At 40.4% G+C, this 14073-nt stretch overlaps 1 protein-coding gene across 2 annotated transcripts in view; it reads right to left on the bottom strand.

Annotated features, from left to right (window-relative positions):
- The window catches only part of PREX1 (phosphatidylinositol-3,4,5-trisphosphate dependent Rac exchange factor 1), a 165136-nt gene that overhangs the window by 88570 nt on the left and 62493 nt on the right, over nt 1-14073 (bottom strand). For both annotated transcript variants that reach the window (XM_055813561.1, XM_055813562.1), the window contains exons 2-3: nt 10958-11029; nt 6427-6549 (exon numbers count right to left, since the gene is read on the bottom strand). In XM_055813561.1, the coding sequence (XP_055669536.1) occupies nt 6427-6549; nt 10958-11029 (195 nt within the window). The remainder of the gene's footprint in view (nt 1-6426; nt 6550-10957; nt 11030-14073) is intronic.

Genomic DNA, 14073 nt, shown 5'->3' with positions numbered 1-14073 from the left:
CAGGAGCAGAGTAAAGCCAGGAGCAAGGGCGCTGACATTTCTGAGCTGTGCTGACCACAGCCTAGGGAGGAAGAAGCAGAGGTGGCTGGGAAGAACCAAGGCCTGGAAGAAGGTCAGAGTTCTGGAGGGGAACTATAACACACAGCAACCAGCTGGAAATCCCCTGCCTTTCAGGGCTGAGAGGGAACCCCTAGTAAGTTGGCTGGCTCATTTTGTGTTCTGAAACGAACAGCAGACTTCACTATTTCAATGCAACACTAAACAGTGAGCCAGCTGTCCATAACAATTTCCCTCAATGCAAGAATTTAATCAAATACACACAAAAAACCCAACATACTACAGAAATTACAGGAATGGAAAGGTAGCTTCATAACTAGATTGAGGTACTTACACTGGAACATGTCACACCCACCAGCACATGCAGTGGAATGAAATTCCCTGTTAAGAAACAAGGGTCAGCTGGCAGCACCAAGTTCTGCTTTACTGATCTCCAGAATCAAGTAACTTTTTTTTCTAACGAAAACAATTGGAGATGCTGCACCCATTGCAAACACCAGATATCTGGAAACACTGAAATGTTGTTACTGCTTCTCTTGTGAATCTGTTTCCGCGTCTGAGCAGATCAGGCAAGGAGCGAGTTGATCCTTTCAAGGCTGTTGGGTAGGGCTGAACTTTCCGCAGCCATGATAAATGATTTCAGTATTGCATTCAATGGAATAAAAGGGAGGGTCAAGAGACTCTTCGGTTAAATGATTTAGAAGCGAAAAAAGTCCCACCTTTTTTTGGGTGCTTCTCACAACAGTAGTTTCTTTCCTGGTTCAGGCTGCTACTATGCCACAATGCAGTGTCATGCAGAGGTACTCAGACAAGCTACTTTGCGTCTCAAAAGTAATTTAGATGCATGAGCATAGCACTCTGCCAGGGGTAATATGCGAGGACTTCCAAAGCTGGCATCTCAGGGCAACATGCCTGTAGACAATGCCCTCCAGAGTTTGTTGTGGCATTCGCATCATTAATTTTCTATTTAGGATCCTGGGCTGAAAACATTCTACCTGAACCTTTTAATCTCCCCAGAACTTGGAAGTGAATTTTTTTTGAGCTTTGATTGGACTCCTAGCACTCTTCAGAGATGTAGAGCTTCCTGTGTTAGCTGAAGGTATCTGCAACATCTAGCTACTTTTAAGACAGCTCTTAGTGATCCAAACAAAAATCTACTGCCAACAGAAAGGGTTAAGTAACATGAATCCATGGGAATACAGCTGCACTTACTGGGTATTCCCTTTGCTATTGTCACATGGAAAATAAATTGCATTAATATTAGTTTAGAAGAATTTGACATTCTGGTTAGATGCTCTGTGGGTAGATGTACATGGTCAAAGACTGTAAAATGCTTTTGGGTTTGGTTTATCACTAATCTGATGGATTTTTTTCCCTTCTTGTACTTCCAAAGGAAGATTTAGGAATAAATAGATATATGTCCAAACACAACAACAATGGTACAAAGCAAATAAAGCATCAGCCACAAAGAATATGGTGCAAAGAGCTGGAATGCAGATGTTCAAGACTTTTATCCTTCATCTACAGCTGTTCATATTAGTACTGGAGTTTAATACTGGGAAGCTGAAAAGAAACAAAGGCTTCTGACCACCAGATGCAGGAAAAGGCAGGGCTGGGTCCATAGCACAATTGAAGAGGCATTTGAGAGGCACAGGATTGTTTTCAACCATAAAAACTGGAGAGTTACAGAACAAGAAGACAGATATACAAGTTTCTCCTGCATTTCCTCCTCTCACCTCTCCTCAACTCCCTGGATGCACACAAGCAGCATACTTGAAACTAAAAATAGTAACCATTAACACAACAGCATCCGTTACATCAATGCACACAAAATGTCATCGCTCAGGTTTCTCACTGCAGCTTTGAGTGCCTAGAGTTTTGGGAGGTTGTATTTAGATCATGACAAAATCCCTTTGCTAAAGCTCAAGTCAGTACAATAATTATACACACACCAGAGTGCTTTCATCAAGTCTTTCCCAGCTGTCCTTCATGCATGAGACCCACAAATATGAGAACTATGCTTTAAATTACTCAGTGTCTGAAGTGTTTAATTTCCTCTCTGGGTGACATTCAGTCCTGTACTCTCCCATCCCCTGATGAGGAAATTATCAGTTACATAATTACAGATGTTAGCTCAGTAATTCTGAGCCTGCAGTTACTCTATATTGACGCGTAATTATGGTCAGAGATGTGACCACATAAAAATAGCACCTTCTTACTCAGCAAATCTACTGGATACACAGCTAAACCTTCTGATTTTGGTAACAGGAGTAAGTCTATACTGTTCTTAGTTTGGTTAAAATAAATCTTTAACCAACAATTTATTCTCCAAATATGTTATTTTGGGTCCATTAGAACTGCCCACAAATTAGCACAGATTTGAAAAGAGTTTTGACTAGAAAAAGCAAGACATTTGGAAAATTGTAACAATTTTATTTGGACATATTTTTAACAAGACATGGCATTTTCTTGTTTCAAAGCAGGCTGAAACCAGTTTTGTCAACATAAAAACCTAAACAGAAGATACGATTCTTAACAAAAGACCCCTGATGACTTTGACAGTAAAAACTGTTCATTCATGCAACAGTGCTCCTAAAAATGAGAAGAAAACACGTGTTCTTTGAACAAGTTTCTAGTTATTACTTGACCTCTAGCAACATGACGATAACAGAAATGAAGCACCTGTCAATTCTCTGCCCTTCTGCTCTGCAGACAGTCATACATTTTTGTGACCTGCACAAAAGAGCCTATGCTGATGAGATGTGATTATTCCAAGTTTGGTGTATATGCTCTCTTTGATGTTAAAAACTTGTTCTACACACCATATTGTTTAAGGCTGCATTTTTCAATTCAGATTTTGAATGAATGTTTAAGTATGTTCTTCACTGTCTGTTATAGTCACACTAAACTACAACTCCAGAAAAATTCTAGCACCTAGCATCAGACAATGAACTTCTCATGATCACCTGATCAAATGGAGTACACTAGGGCAAATGATGTCCATCTTCTTAAGTAAAACAATTTTTCGCACCCAAATATCAGAGCAAGTACATTCCACCGTCTGTTAAAATACTTCAAAAATTCAATGTGTAATGATTGTTCTTTTGGAACCCTTGCAAAATCTGCTTGCTTGCTTCAGATGTTACTCAAGATCTTCTATTCTGGAGATCAAGGGGAGTGAGAACATCCTAGCATTATTATAAATGGATCGAATCTGATCCTAGAGGCTCATAACTAAAAACAGTGTCCTGTTTCTGAAGATCAGTGGGACTGTTGTTGAGCGAGGCTCTTCTAGGCCAAGGTAAACCAGGAAACAAGTCAGGCCTATGTAGATTAAAGAAAATTTAGGATACATAGATCTCATGCACAGGACTCGAACACTGCAGTCTGGTAGAACTTCTAACGGGGAATCTGGGGACTGCTATCAAAGATATATGATACAAGGAAACGTACAGAAAACATGAACCACTAAGAAATGCAGTGTCTGGAAAAAGCAGTGCTTCAAGAATTCTCAAGCGATTCAACAAATTTATTAGCATCTTTAACATTGAGTTTCTGTAGAAAAGCAGCTGTGCGAACATCTGGCTGCTGACAATGACCGGGTTCATAATCATGACTAAGAATGACCTTGCCAGGCGATCATGATAGAAGATACACTGATACCTTCAAGATTCACAGGCCTCACGTGACTTCCTCACTGCAAACTCCCCTGAGGATACACCGTGATTTGATAGTAACAAAAAAGCAGCACTAAGGGTGGTCTGCCTAGCACTTCTTCTAAGCACATTGCAACAACAAGTGAATCTTACCCAAAATGAAAGACCAAAGACACACGGTCCCCATATTTTCCCTGGGTAAACTGGCTAATAACATGCATTCTGAAAAAAACTCTTTAGCCATTTTGCAGGAACGCATCACTGGAAGAGAAAGGCTGGCTTTTTCTCCAATAAACCTCAAGTGTGCTGCAAGGGCTTCTTGTGGTGGCAAAATGCTATACAACATTTTAAAAAAAAAAACCCTCGTTTCAACACCATAGAAACAACTTCAGGAGTACTGTTTCTGAGGCGCACAGGCTTTTACTAATGCCTCTGCTTCATCAGAACAGTCCCAATTAGGGAAATGGAGCTTTGGAAGCCTGAGCAGAAAGGAACCAAAGACTCTGAACCACAGTTGCCACTGGTGTTTCCCTCTCACTTGCTGGAGACTCGCTGTGGAAGCCTTTATTGTGACAGGGCACAAATCCCACCTCCCTTAGTCCCAAATACCCACAGTGAAGCTTGTCTTCAAAAACCTCAGCACAATCTGCATGCAAGGACCAATTATCTTCTCCTCTCTTGATAACCTTCTCTTGACTGTTCCTTACTCAGACTTGAGGTACCACAATGCTCCTAAGGGTATTCCTACATTTCCTTAAGGTAATTATTGAGGAGACCAGCTTTTTCTATATATCCTGATTTGAACATATGTTTTACCTCCTTCTGCGTAAGCTGTTTCTTCCCTAGGGGATCACGAAACAGTTGATGTACACATTATTTGCAATGCACTCCGCAGACAGCAACGTAAGCTGATCTCAGTCAAACTGCCTCTATCAGAAGACAATTTCTCACCAGCACTCATCCCTATGCATTACACAATTCCTGTATTGCTGCATGTTTGATAAATAAACACAATTTTTAAATTTAACAGCAAAAAAGTTACAAAATTATATGTACATATACAAGAAAACACTACCAATGACTACATATATCAAGCCTGAATTCAACCAAATGACAGGATGCTAACATTTCTGGTTATTCAGTGGCACTCAAACACAGTGGACAATTTGACAGCATCACTCAAAAACTCTCTAACTTCAATATCCTCGCTAATGAATGCTCATGTATCTTATTGGTAGGGAATGATTTTAGTGGGTATTCAACGCTTTAACTAAGTTCACCAGTCTGCTTCTCAGCAGCTGACACAGTCCTCACATCTGATACAGTTTTTGGGCATGGGCTCAACATAACACTTTCCAACACTATTTTAATAATTGTCACTGCATAAATAAAAATTAAACAGGGTGGGGAGGGGGGCATGGTATTTGGTAAAGCTCTGTAATGAATGGTTGTATAATTGCTGTTCACTCAAACCTGATGAACTGTGAAAGCGTGAATTTTTATTATGAAAGCATAATAGAATATATTTTGATAGGAAGTTGGCCTGTGGCTTAATGCAGTTAATAAGAACTTGAAGAAATGGCTATTATGTACATGCTTTTTAATTTTCATACATTTCAAGAGGGCTGCTCCAAGTGAAAAAAATGTGCAACTTCAAATTATTATACGTGTAAATTAGGTAACTTTGCATTTAAATGAGTCCAGCTTGTAACTGGCTGTATATAATAACTGATCTTGCATATACAGTATGCTCTACATACATATTAGTTAGAGGATGGCACACATACATAATTGAAAATCAGGTCAAGTTAAAAACAAAAATGTTTCACAGTGTAAGAAACAAATTACAATGAAAGAAGAAATGATAAGATCATAAGCTGCAATTGCACAATCCTTATTATGGGTCTGTGCTTTCCTGATCACCTAGCCATACCAATCTAACTGGATCAGGCTGGCATACATGATATCACATCACAGATGTAGTAAGAGAACAAATAATACAGCTATCAGGCATGAAGTCAGATGATACAGAAGTAGTCATCAAATTCTTCTAAACAACCTAGAACTGGCAAAGTGAATTTGCATCATATAACTACTTCACATTTTGTATCTCTGGCATTCTTGAGCTAGTATTATGAGTCCAAAAGCCATATTTTCTTTACTTTTGAGCTACAGAATGCAGGTGCTCATTTAGTCCATGGTAAAAGGCTGTGCATTGTAACTTGTGCTGCATTTCAGGAAGATAAGCCAGCTCACACTACCTTTCATTTACTGAAGGATAAATGTATGCAGACACTAACTACTGTAAATGATGTATCATCCTTTGTGGGTTTCAATTTTTCTAAATTTTAAAACACAGACAAAAATTATTCATTTACTTGAAATTGTGCTACTTTTTTGAAACATTTGGAACCAAAGCAGAGAAATTCTCGGCTGTAAAATTTGATCAGCTAGGTGAGGAAAAAAAAGGAAAAAAAATTCAATAGGAAAAGGAAGAGTTTCTAAAAATACCTCGTTGTTTAGCTGAGTTTGATGTGGTTTCCATTGTTCTAACCTCATTCACAAATTTTTTCCCACCCTACCTACAATTTTCATACAAGACACGTATTGTCATACTATTGCCACAAGCCTTAGAGATTAGGGCTAGCTAAGGGGCATGGGAGCTTATGACAGGAAACTGCATTTTCAGATAGCGTTAAGTCATTGTACTTACAAATTTTAAGAAAACATTTCCCAGTTCATGCTGAGACTGAGGTTCTGGTTGTAAACAAAATTCCAGGGCAGCCAGGAACTCCTTGTGAACACCAAGAATGTCTTCAATGTTAGAAAATAATATCTGAAATATAAAAAGAAAGACATTGCTAGCTGTTAATAAATCTGAGAGTGTTTTGTTAAAGTAGTAGCACCAAAATACTGTGGCTCTAGATTTGCTGCGATAGGATCTAAAGCACAGGGACTCAGAATTATTTACATTGCACATGCCCCTTTCCTGGCCCCCTACAAAAATCTATATGGCTACTGAAGTACCTGCTGTAGATGAAGGTTATCTTTCCAGATATCTAAGAATGACAAATGTGAGCAACCTCTTTCAATCTAGAGAAGATTCCATGAGATCAGCCAGGTAACTGGAATCACAAGGACCAAACTCACTTTGCAGGAGACAGAAGCAGGAAGTCATTTACCTTTCCTTCCCATGCATTAGAAACCACTTTCTGGAAGAAAGGGACTTGAACGTATCACAAGATACGTTCAAGATGCCCCTGTAAGTAAGAGACCAAATCTCTGCCACGTGGAATCTAGCTTTTCACTGACAGGAGTACAAAATAGCGTAAAATGCTTGCAAAACACAAAAGCAGCATTTTAGAGGTCCCTTTCACTCATCTGAGTGGTTCTAAAAGGCATGTGTAACAGGGTAGAGGCCCCTAGTTTAGACACATATTAGAAGGTAACTGTGCAATCTCACACCTAGATCTGCCCTCGTGATTCAAATATACATGTGCTAGGAGGAATAAACTGTCAGGGTAAGAGCTGCTATAAACACCCAAGCTTTGTATGTCTTAATCATCTTCATATAAAATATGAGACAAAGGTGTGAATATCCAGATAGGAGATGGAATACTGTCTACACAGTGGGAGAAGTCCTGATGCATGGTGACAGAACCATCAGTATTGACAGCCACTGGAGGAAGCCTGAATGAGCAGAATAAATCCTGGAGCTCGCAGCTGACATACATATTGCAGACAACATTTTCTATCACTTTGCTTTAACTATGCCACTTGTAAAGAGAAGATCTGCAGTGCAGTCAAACCAGCATTCACATGTCAAACCAGCTTTCACATTGGAAGAATCCTCCCAGGTCTTGCACTATGAGTGGGTGACACTCCTTTGAACCCCAGAACTGAGAGAGCCAGCCTTCACCTTCCTGGCATTCCATGTGGGAAGTGATCAAGCCTAACATCTTCCAACATTTCCCAAAATACCTTATGGTAATACTAAGCTTTTCAGCTTTACGCAGTAGTATTTTTTCACCAGGTGTGACACTGATTCAGCCTGGTGGCTAGTGATGTGGCAGTAATTCAGAAAAACAATAACTTGTAAATTAAGTGTAATCACTAAAGAAAGGAACAAAGCCTCAATTTCTGGTTTAAAACCAGTTTCTCTCTGATTTTGCAGGGAAGACCAGGAATTCAAGGAGCTTTTCTCTCTGCATGTACCCAGGTTCAACTCTATACCTTCTGTTATTCAAGTATGGGCACACTATTTCTGTCAAACTTCTCCTGCCAGCTGCCTGCACGTGCAGAGCCGAGCCTGTTGCATCCTCCCTGTCTTTGCTCTCCTTCTCCACTTCAGGAATACTGAGAAATGGTAGTATGCACCATCATTAATGCATACTTGTGCCTCATAGCTCCTTTCCAGCTCTAAATAAACTGAAAGATTCCAACACACTGGATTTGCACTGATGGGCTCTGAATGCAAATAAAGGACAGGGAGCTAGGACCATCTGATTGCTTCCAGAAACCTTCCAGTGCAAATTCAAGCAAAGCGTACAATGGTTCTGTCACATGGCTGAAACTGATGAGATGACACGGTAACCCCTGTCTGCATGGCTTTGCCAGAAGCTGTGCCAAAAGGGGATTAACAAGGAAGAGGAAAACATCTGTCAGGGATGATTTTATCCTTCAGGAGCAGTCTTTGGGGGGTATTTTTTGATCCAAGGAATATCTGTGTAATCTAATGAATACTGTGGTGATCAGCAGAGCTCTGCTTGCAGCAGAATTTGCAGATAAAAAGAGTCACTTGAAAATCAAGGCAGCAGAGAGACCCTGAATGCATACGTTTCTATATCTAATGCACAGTACCATTCATAAGCCTAATGCAAGGATCTATGTCTGGCAGCTTGCGTATGCCCTCAAGTTGTACTTTCTTCAATATACTGTATCACTGAAACTACATCAGCACCCTGTTGTGAATGTAGCATAATACTAACGTATCAATAGAGTTACTCCCACAAGAGGCAGCAAATAAAACTAAAAACATTTTTTTGTGATGTTGCTGCAGCTGTTAGTTACTGGAGTACTTGTAAAATCTGGTCCTGGCACGGGGACTCAATGTGGCCTTTCTGAAAGGGGATACAGTGGCCAAAGATTACTGAAATCTCCAGTGCTTATTGCCAGCTGTAGGAGAAACCTGCAAAAATAATACTGGGAGCAATAACCCAGATTATCCTAAAAAGTACTTTCTGCTTTTGCTCAGAGGTGACTGATTGCCAGAGTACCCTGTAATTTCCCCTAAAAATTTCTGCTGCATGAAGAGAGGAAAAGACAGTCGTTGTCTTCTTACATAAGCTGCCAAACTATTTATGCAGGCTCTGCTACCATGTTTGCTGCTGCCAGCCACCTCACAGCTCTCTGGTGACTCAAGATACACAATATTAGTAGGCAGAGCTATCACTAGTCCCAACACCACCTTGCTTGTCCTGCCTCTACCAGCAAGGAAGGAGAAAGAAAAGGGAAAGAAACAACAAATATCTTTGAACTGCAGGAAAGACAATGAAATTACTTGAGGTAGGGGGAGAAGGGGGGTAGGACGGGGAGATAATATTGACTCTGATCAGGAAAACTGCTTTTGTGATTCTGTTTCACCAGCAATAGGCATAGGCCCTTTACTATGGGAGATAAACGCTGTTATTGAAAGTTGGGTATTGTAATATTAAGAATAAATGAGGTCTCTGAGTGGCCTACAAAAAGACCCCCCAGGCACTTCAAGAATGACACAAAAATGAAGTGATACTTTACTTTCCCAGGGGAGTGTGATGAAACTTCAAATATAAATACATTTAAATCAGCAGAGAAAATAGAGATTCTTTTGCACAGGCTTTGTGGGCACTGCATCTGATTATGTGGCAGTCATAATTAGTATTGATTTTTATGATACACAAATAACGATATGATAATACCTTTTATCAACATCTGCAGCTGTTCATCAAATTGGCAAATAGTTGTATAGGTTTATTTCTCACAGAACTTACTTTTTGCATGCTTCTCTGCACATGAGCTCTATTATCACTAATTACTCGTCCAGTCTTTGTTCAGCCACCCCCAAACTTACTTCACACTCTAGATGGTGAGTTTTGGGGGAGCATGGACCTCCAAACTTGAAGACAGCAAGAAGCTTAGCTCCATAAAGCTGCCAAGCCATCTTGCTACCAGCCCCTTCTGATGCCAGTCAGTCAGTACTACAGTATTGCTAACCTCTAGAATGAATAGCAAAAACAAGGACTAGAGCCCTGCTAGGATGTCTTCATTCAGATACACTAGTATGTAAAATGGAGAAACCAGCCTTGGGGAAACACATGCCAGCTGCAGTAGCCCTGGCTGGTGTGATATACCTATTATTGCTATGCCCTGATATAGGAGCTCATTTAGGAGCTACAGGATCAAACACAAGCCCAATAAGTAAGCCTCTAACAGCAAACAAACTGCACTCTCCCACTGATCATCAGGTGCACTTGCATATGTGTACTACGAGGGCTTTGGTTTCACATGCGTATGTGTACAAGGAGAGTTTTTTAAGCCAAATTACTACAAAAAAGTGTTGCTTGTATGAAAATAACGAACAACAAGGTCTCATGTGACCATAGGCACTAGAGAAGCCAGTACCTCACAGCAATGTGTTCTATGTCCCTTATTTCTTTCCATTGCAAAATTCATTCAGGAACCTCTTCGTGCAAGGGTCTCGCATTACTTAGTCCTCCCACAAGAAACCACATTCTTCCCACTAGAATACAAAGGGATATTCCTGACTCCTTCTCAGAAACCCTATCCATTCTAGATTTGTAAAATACAGCAGATGCAAAATGGCTAAGTGAATACTGCCAAGCAAAATAGACAAGGGCTGTGCATTCCCTGCCTTTCCTCTCAAAGACACTGAAAAGGCGTCTCTGTCCTCTACCCACCATTTCACAAATCCTGCCAAAAGTTAGTATCTCTGACAACACTACACTGTTGTCAAATTTTACTGAAATCAGCTGGTGGGATGAAAAAATGCTGGAAGATGACAGCTATACAAATGGGCAAACAGATTGACAGATAAACTGTCACCATGAGCCTCTTTTCCTTAGAGAGCCAGTTTAATAATAACTATCAATACGACAGGAGGATATTTGATATTTATATCCGTGAACCTAGTCTTTCATTACATATGATTTTCCCAACCAAGAAAATGAAGAAGATAGAAGAGATACCTTAACATTCTCTTCTGTTATGTACTTCTCGGCTTTGTCCACAGCATTCTGGCGGATTCGGTGAAGAAATGCCTGCAGAGATTAAAACAATTATGTTCAAACAGCTTGAAACAGTTTGATTTCACTCTTTTACATCCTCTAGGTTCCCATCAACACAGTGCAGCTGATTACCTTTAAGACTGAAAGAATGTAAACCTTTACCAAATCACCACCACAGTTCTTAGACTCAGGGCTGCATTCAGGGCAACACAAAAGACATTTCCTACAATGTTGCTGGGCTTTGCCTGGCAATAAATGTCTTCCCTCTATTGAAACTTTTAGACTTAATTACCTGTTACCACTGATAGACTACAGCAAAGGTCTGTTTGGTTTTTTTCTTTGAAGATTTCCCCTCTAAGATGTGGCTTTTTTGACTTCAGGAGGCAATGTGCCTGATGCACATCAAGATGTACGTCAGCAAAAAGGACTGCAAAGAATGACAAAAGGACATTCATGCTGCCGGGGCTGAGGCATATCAGAGCTATGAGCTAGGAGTACAGATGAGTTCAACAGACTCCATACATGGGGAAGAGAACTGAAAATCACCAGACAGTGCCTGGGATACATTATCCTGGTCACTGTATTTCATTTGGTTAAAAAAGGCAAAATAATGCTGCAACTTTTCACCTAGGCCAGGTTTCCCCTTCCCTCAGCTCTACACAACTTTGGCTTCAAAAGGCAAATCAATAAAAAGCTCCAAGACAGCCACAAATGGACAGTGATCAGAGTATCAGCCTTCAAAGCATAACTCTGGCTACTAGAAATCGGGACCTACTTGCATCTGCGCTGAACATACCCACAACATATCTGATTCAGTGGGAAGTGTTTAACAAAGCACACTGCATGGGATTTCTACCTCTAGTCTCCACTGTTTTAGCAGCTATTGGCTAAAGGGCACTTCTGAACTGACAACAGGGAATTTTACCTTCCACAGGCATCAGCAGAGAGAGATGCAAATACCCGCAGGTGAGACTGAAAGGAAGGCAGTGAGGACAGAATCTGTGATAAGCTACATGACCCATGCACAGAAGGGCAGAGGGCTTTCCTCTCTGTTCTTGTTAGTGGTTTCTGACTTGCCTTCCACACAAAGGAGGGAGCCCTGGGGAGGCTGTGAACAACAAAGAAAGGAACTTTTCTTACCCACCTGAGACAGAGAGGGGAAGCAGGTCATTTCTTTGTATTTATGGTACAAAGCAGCTTTGTTACAGCTTGATAATAAAAGGCTTTTAAGAGTTGAACTACTCCTGAGCAATACCCATGTCAGCTGATGCACACTCAGCTTTTTCTTTTTGCCTGTTGCCCATTGGGATTGGCAGCAGCTTACAACCTGATAAGAAGCAATGTCACTGAACCAAACTTACGAGCTTATGATATGCCTTCTCCTCTGGTATTTCGATTGGAAGACAGTGAACATGTCCCGCTGTCTGACTTCCAGCACTAAAAGGGGCACATCTCTGATTCTGCTTAGCCATGACTCTCTGTCACTCATCAGCCATTCACACTTTACAGGACAAGCACCAATAAAAACAGAGATTAATTAATGAGGCACACCAACCCTACATTTGTTTTCAGCTGTGGACTCTCGACCTGCTTTTGAACAAATTTTAAGAACTATAACCCTGTTGCTTCTCTTGTATTGCTAAACAGGAAGGAGATCCTGGCTAGATTCCAGCTAGATATGGAGAGCTTGGAGCAGGTTGTGTGGAGTAAGTCTGAAGAACAGACTCCTGCATTAAAGGGACAGGACATGTGCCAGCGGCGGAAGAGACATTTTATAAGAACCAGCCAGTCCCCCTTGCCAACAACGTGGCCAGGAACTGCTGCAATGTTAATGTACTGCCCAGCACCTTGGCAACAGTCAGGAAACTGTCTGAGATGAGGTGTTCAGCCTGATGACTAATGGCAGGAGGATTGACAGGAATAGCTGTTGCCCTCCCACTTCAGTGTTGGGTGTGATATCTGAGCATTAATAATCAGGCATCTGATTTATACAAGTAGCACATCATATTAAAGTCACTCATTCTCAAAAGACAAGGCAGACAGAGACCCTTTCTTGCTTTAATCAAATCTCTGTTTGGAGACAACAAATCCAATTGGAATGATTAATTAATCTACACAATTAGCAGCTCCACTGGTGGCTAATAGTTACCTGCGTATTAGTCCCAGTATGGCGGGTCTAATATTAGAAAGGTGGTAAACAGAAGTGCAAATCACATTAGCTGTTACAGGCTAGTTCAATAAAAAAGCAGAGTCTGTGTTAATCTAAAAAACAGCTTTTCTGTGACGCTTGTCTGAAAAGATCATCTAATGTGAGCATGAGAAAGGGAGAAAAGGAGAGAGAAAAATCAAAATAAGAAAGGCATGGGGAGAGAGCAAAAAGGATGAAAGACATAAAAGAGAAAGAGGCAGTCAACTTTGTAGATAGTTTGTCAAATCTACAGCCTCCGATTTGTCTTGACATGCATGAACAGCAGTCACTCCAGTAATAATGAAATAGAACAGTTACGAGAAATTTTCGTCCAAGAAATTTAGTAGTCTACTTTCCAAAATGCAATCCCCTAAAAAATATCAAAACTTAGTGGATGCAGACCTATTTGTTCCCCAGTTTCCAATATGTTCTCATGTGCAAACAGAATCTTTTGCAACACAGTCATTCAAATTAAAAAGCATGATAAACACAAGCTATTAAACAGCACTTCATAGAGCTAATGTTGCATGCCCTGTTCACATGACAACACCACTTTCCTTCCAAACCACTTCTAGCTTGGAAAAAGCAACCCCTTTCCCAAAGATGCTGTTTATACATTCAGGTCAGTATTTTCCAAAATTCTCAAGTGATTTTTTTTTTTTTTTTTTTTTTGCACTACCAGTTTTATGAGCCTCTAATTTCATCTGTACCAACACCATCCCTCTGTTCACCTGATGACACAGATTCAAAGACCCATTACGCAAGTAGTATGCAACCCTCTTTGGGAAACATAGCTACAGGGAGTGGTATGATCTTTTATTAGAGCTATTGATTTATCTGGAAAACCAGACAGGTATTTGGGCCAGGAGATATGACAGGTAATGAAAAC

This window comes from Falco peregrinus, chromosome 9, assembly GCF_023634155.1.
Source record: "Falco peregrinus isolate bFalPer1 chromosome 9, bFalPer1.pri, whole genome shotgun sequence".
Taxonomy (NCBI): Eukaryota; Metazoa; Chordata; class Aves; order Falconiformes; family Falconidae; genus Falco; species Falco peregrinus.
The sequence above is the reverse complement of the archived record's forward strand: the minus strand, read 5'-3'. Positions and strand labels throughout refer to the sequence as shown.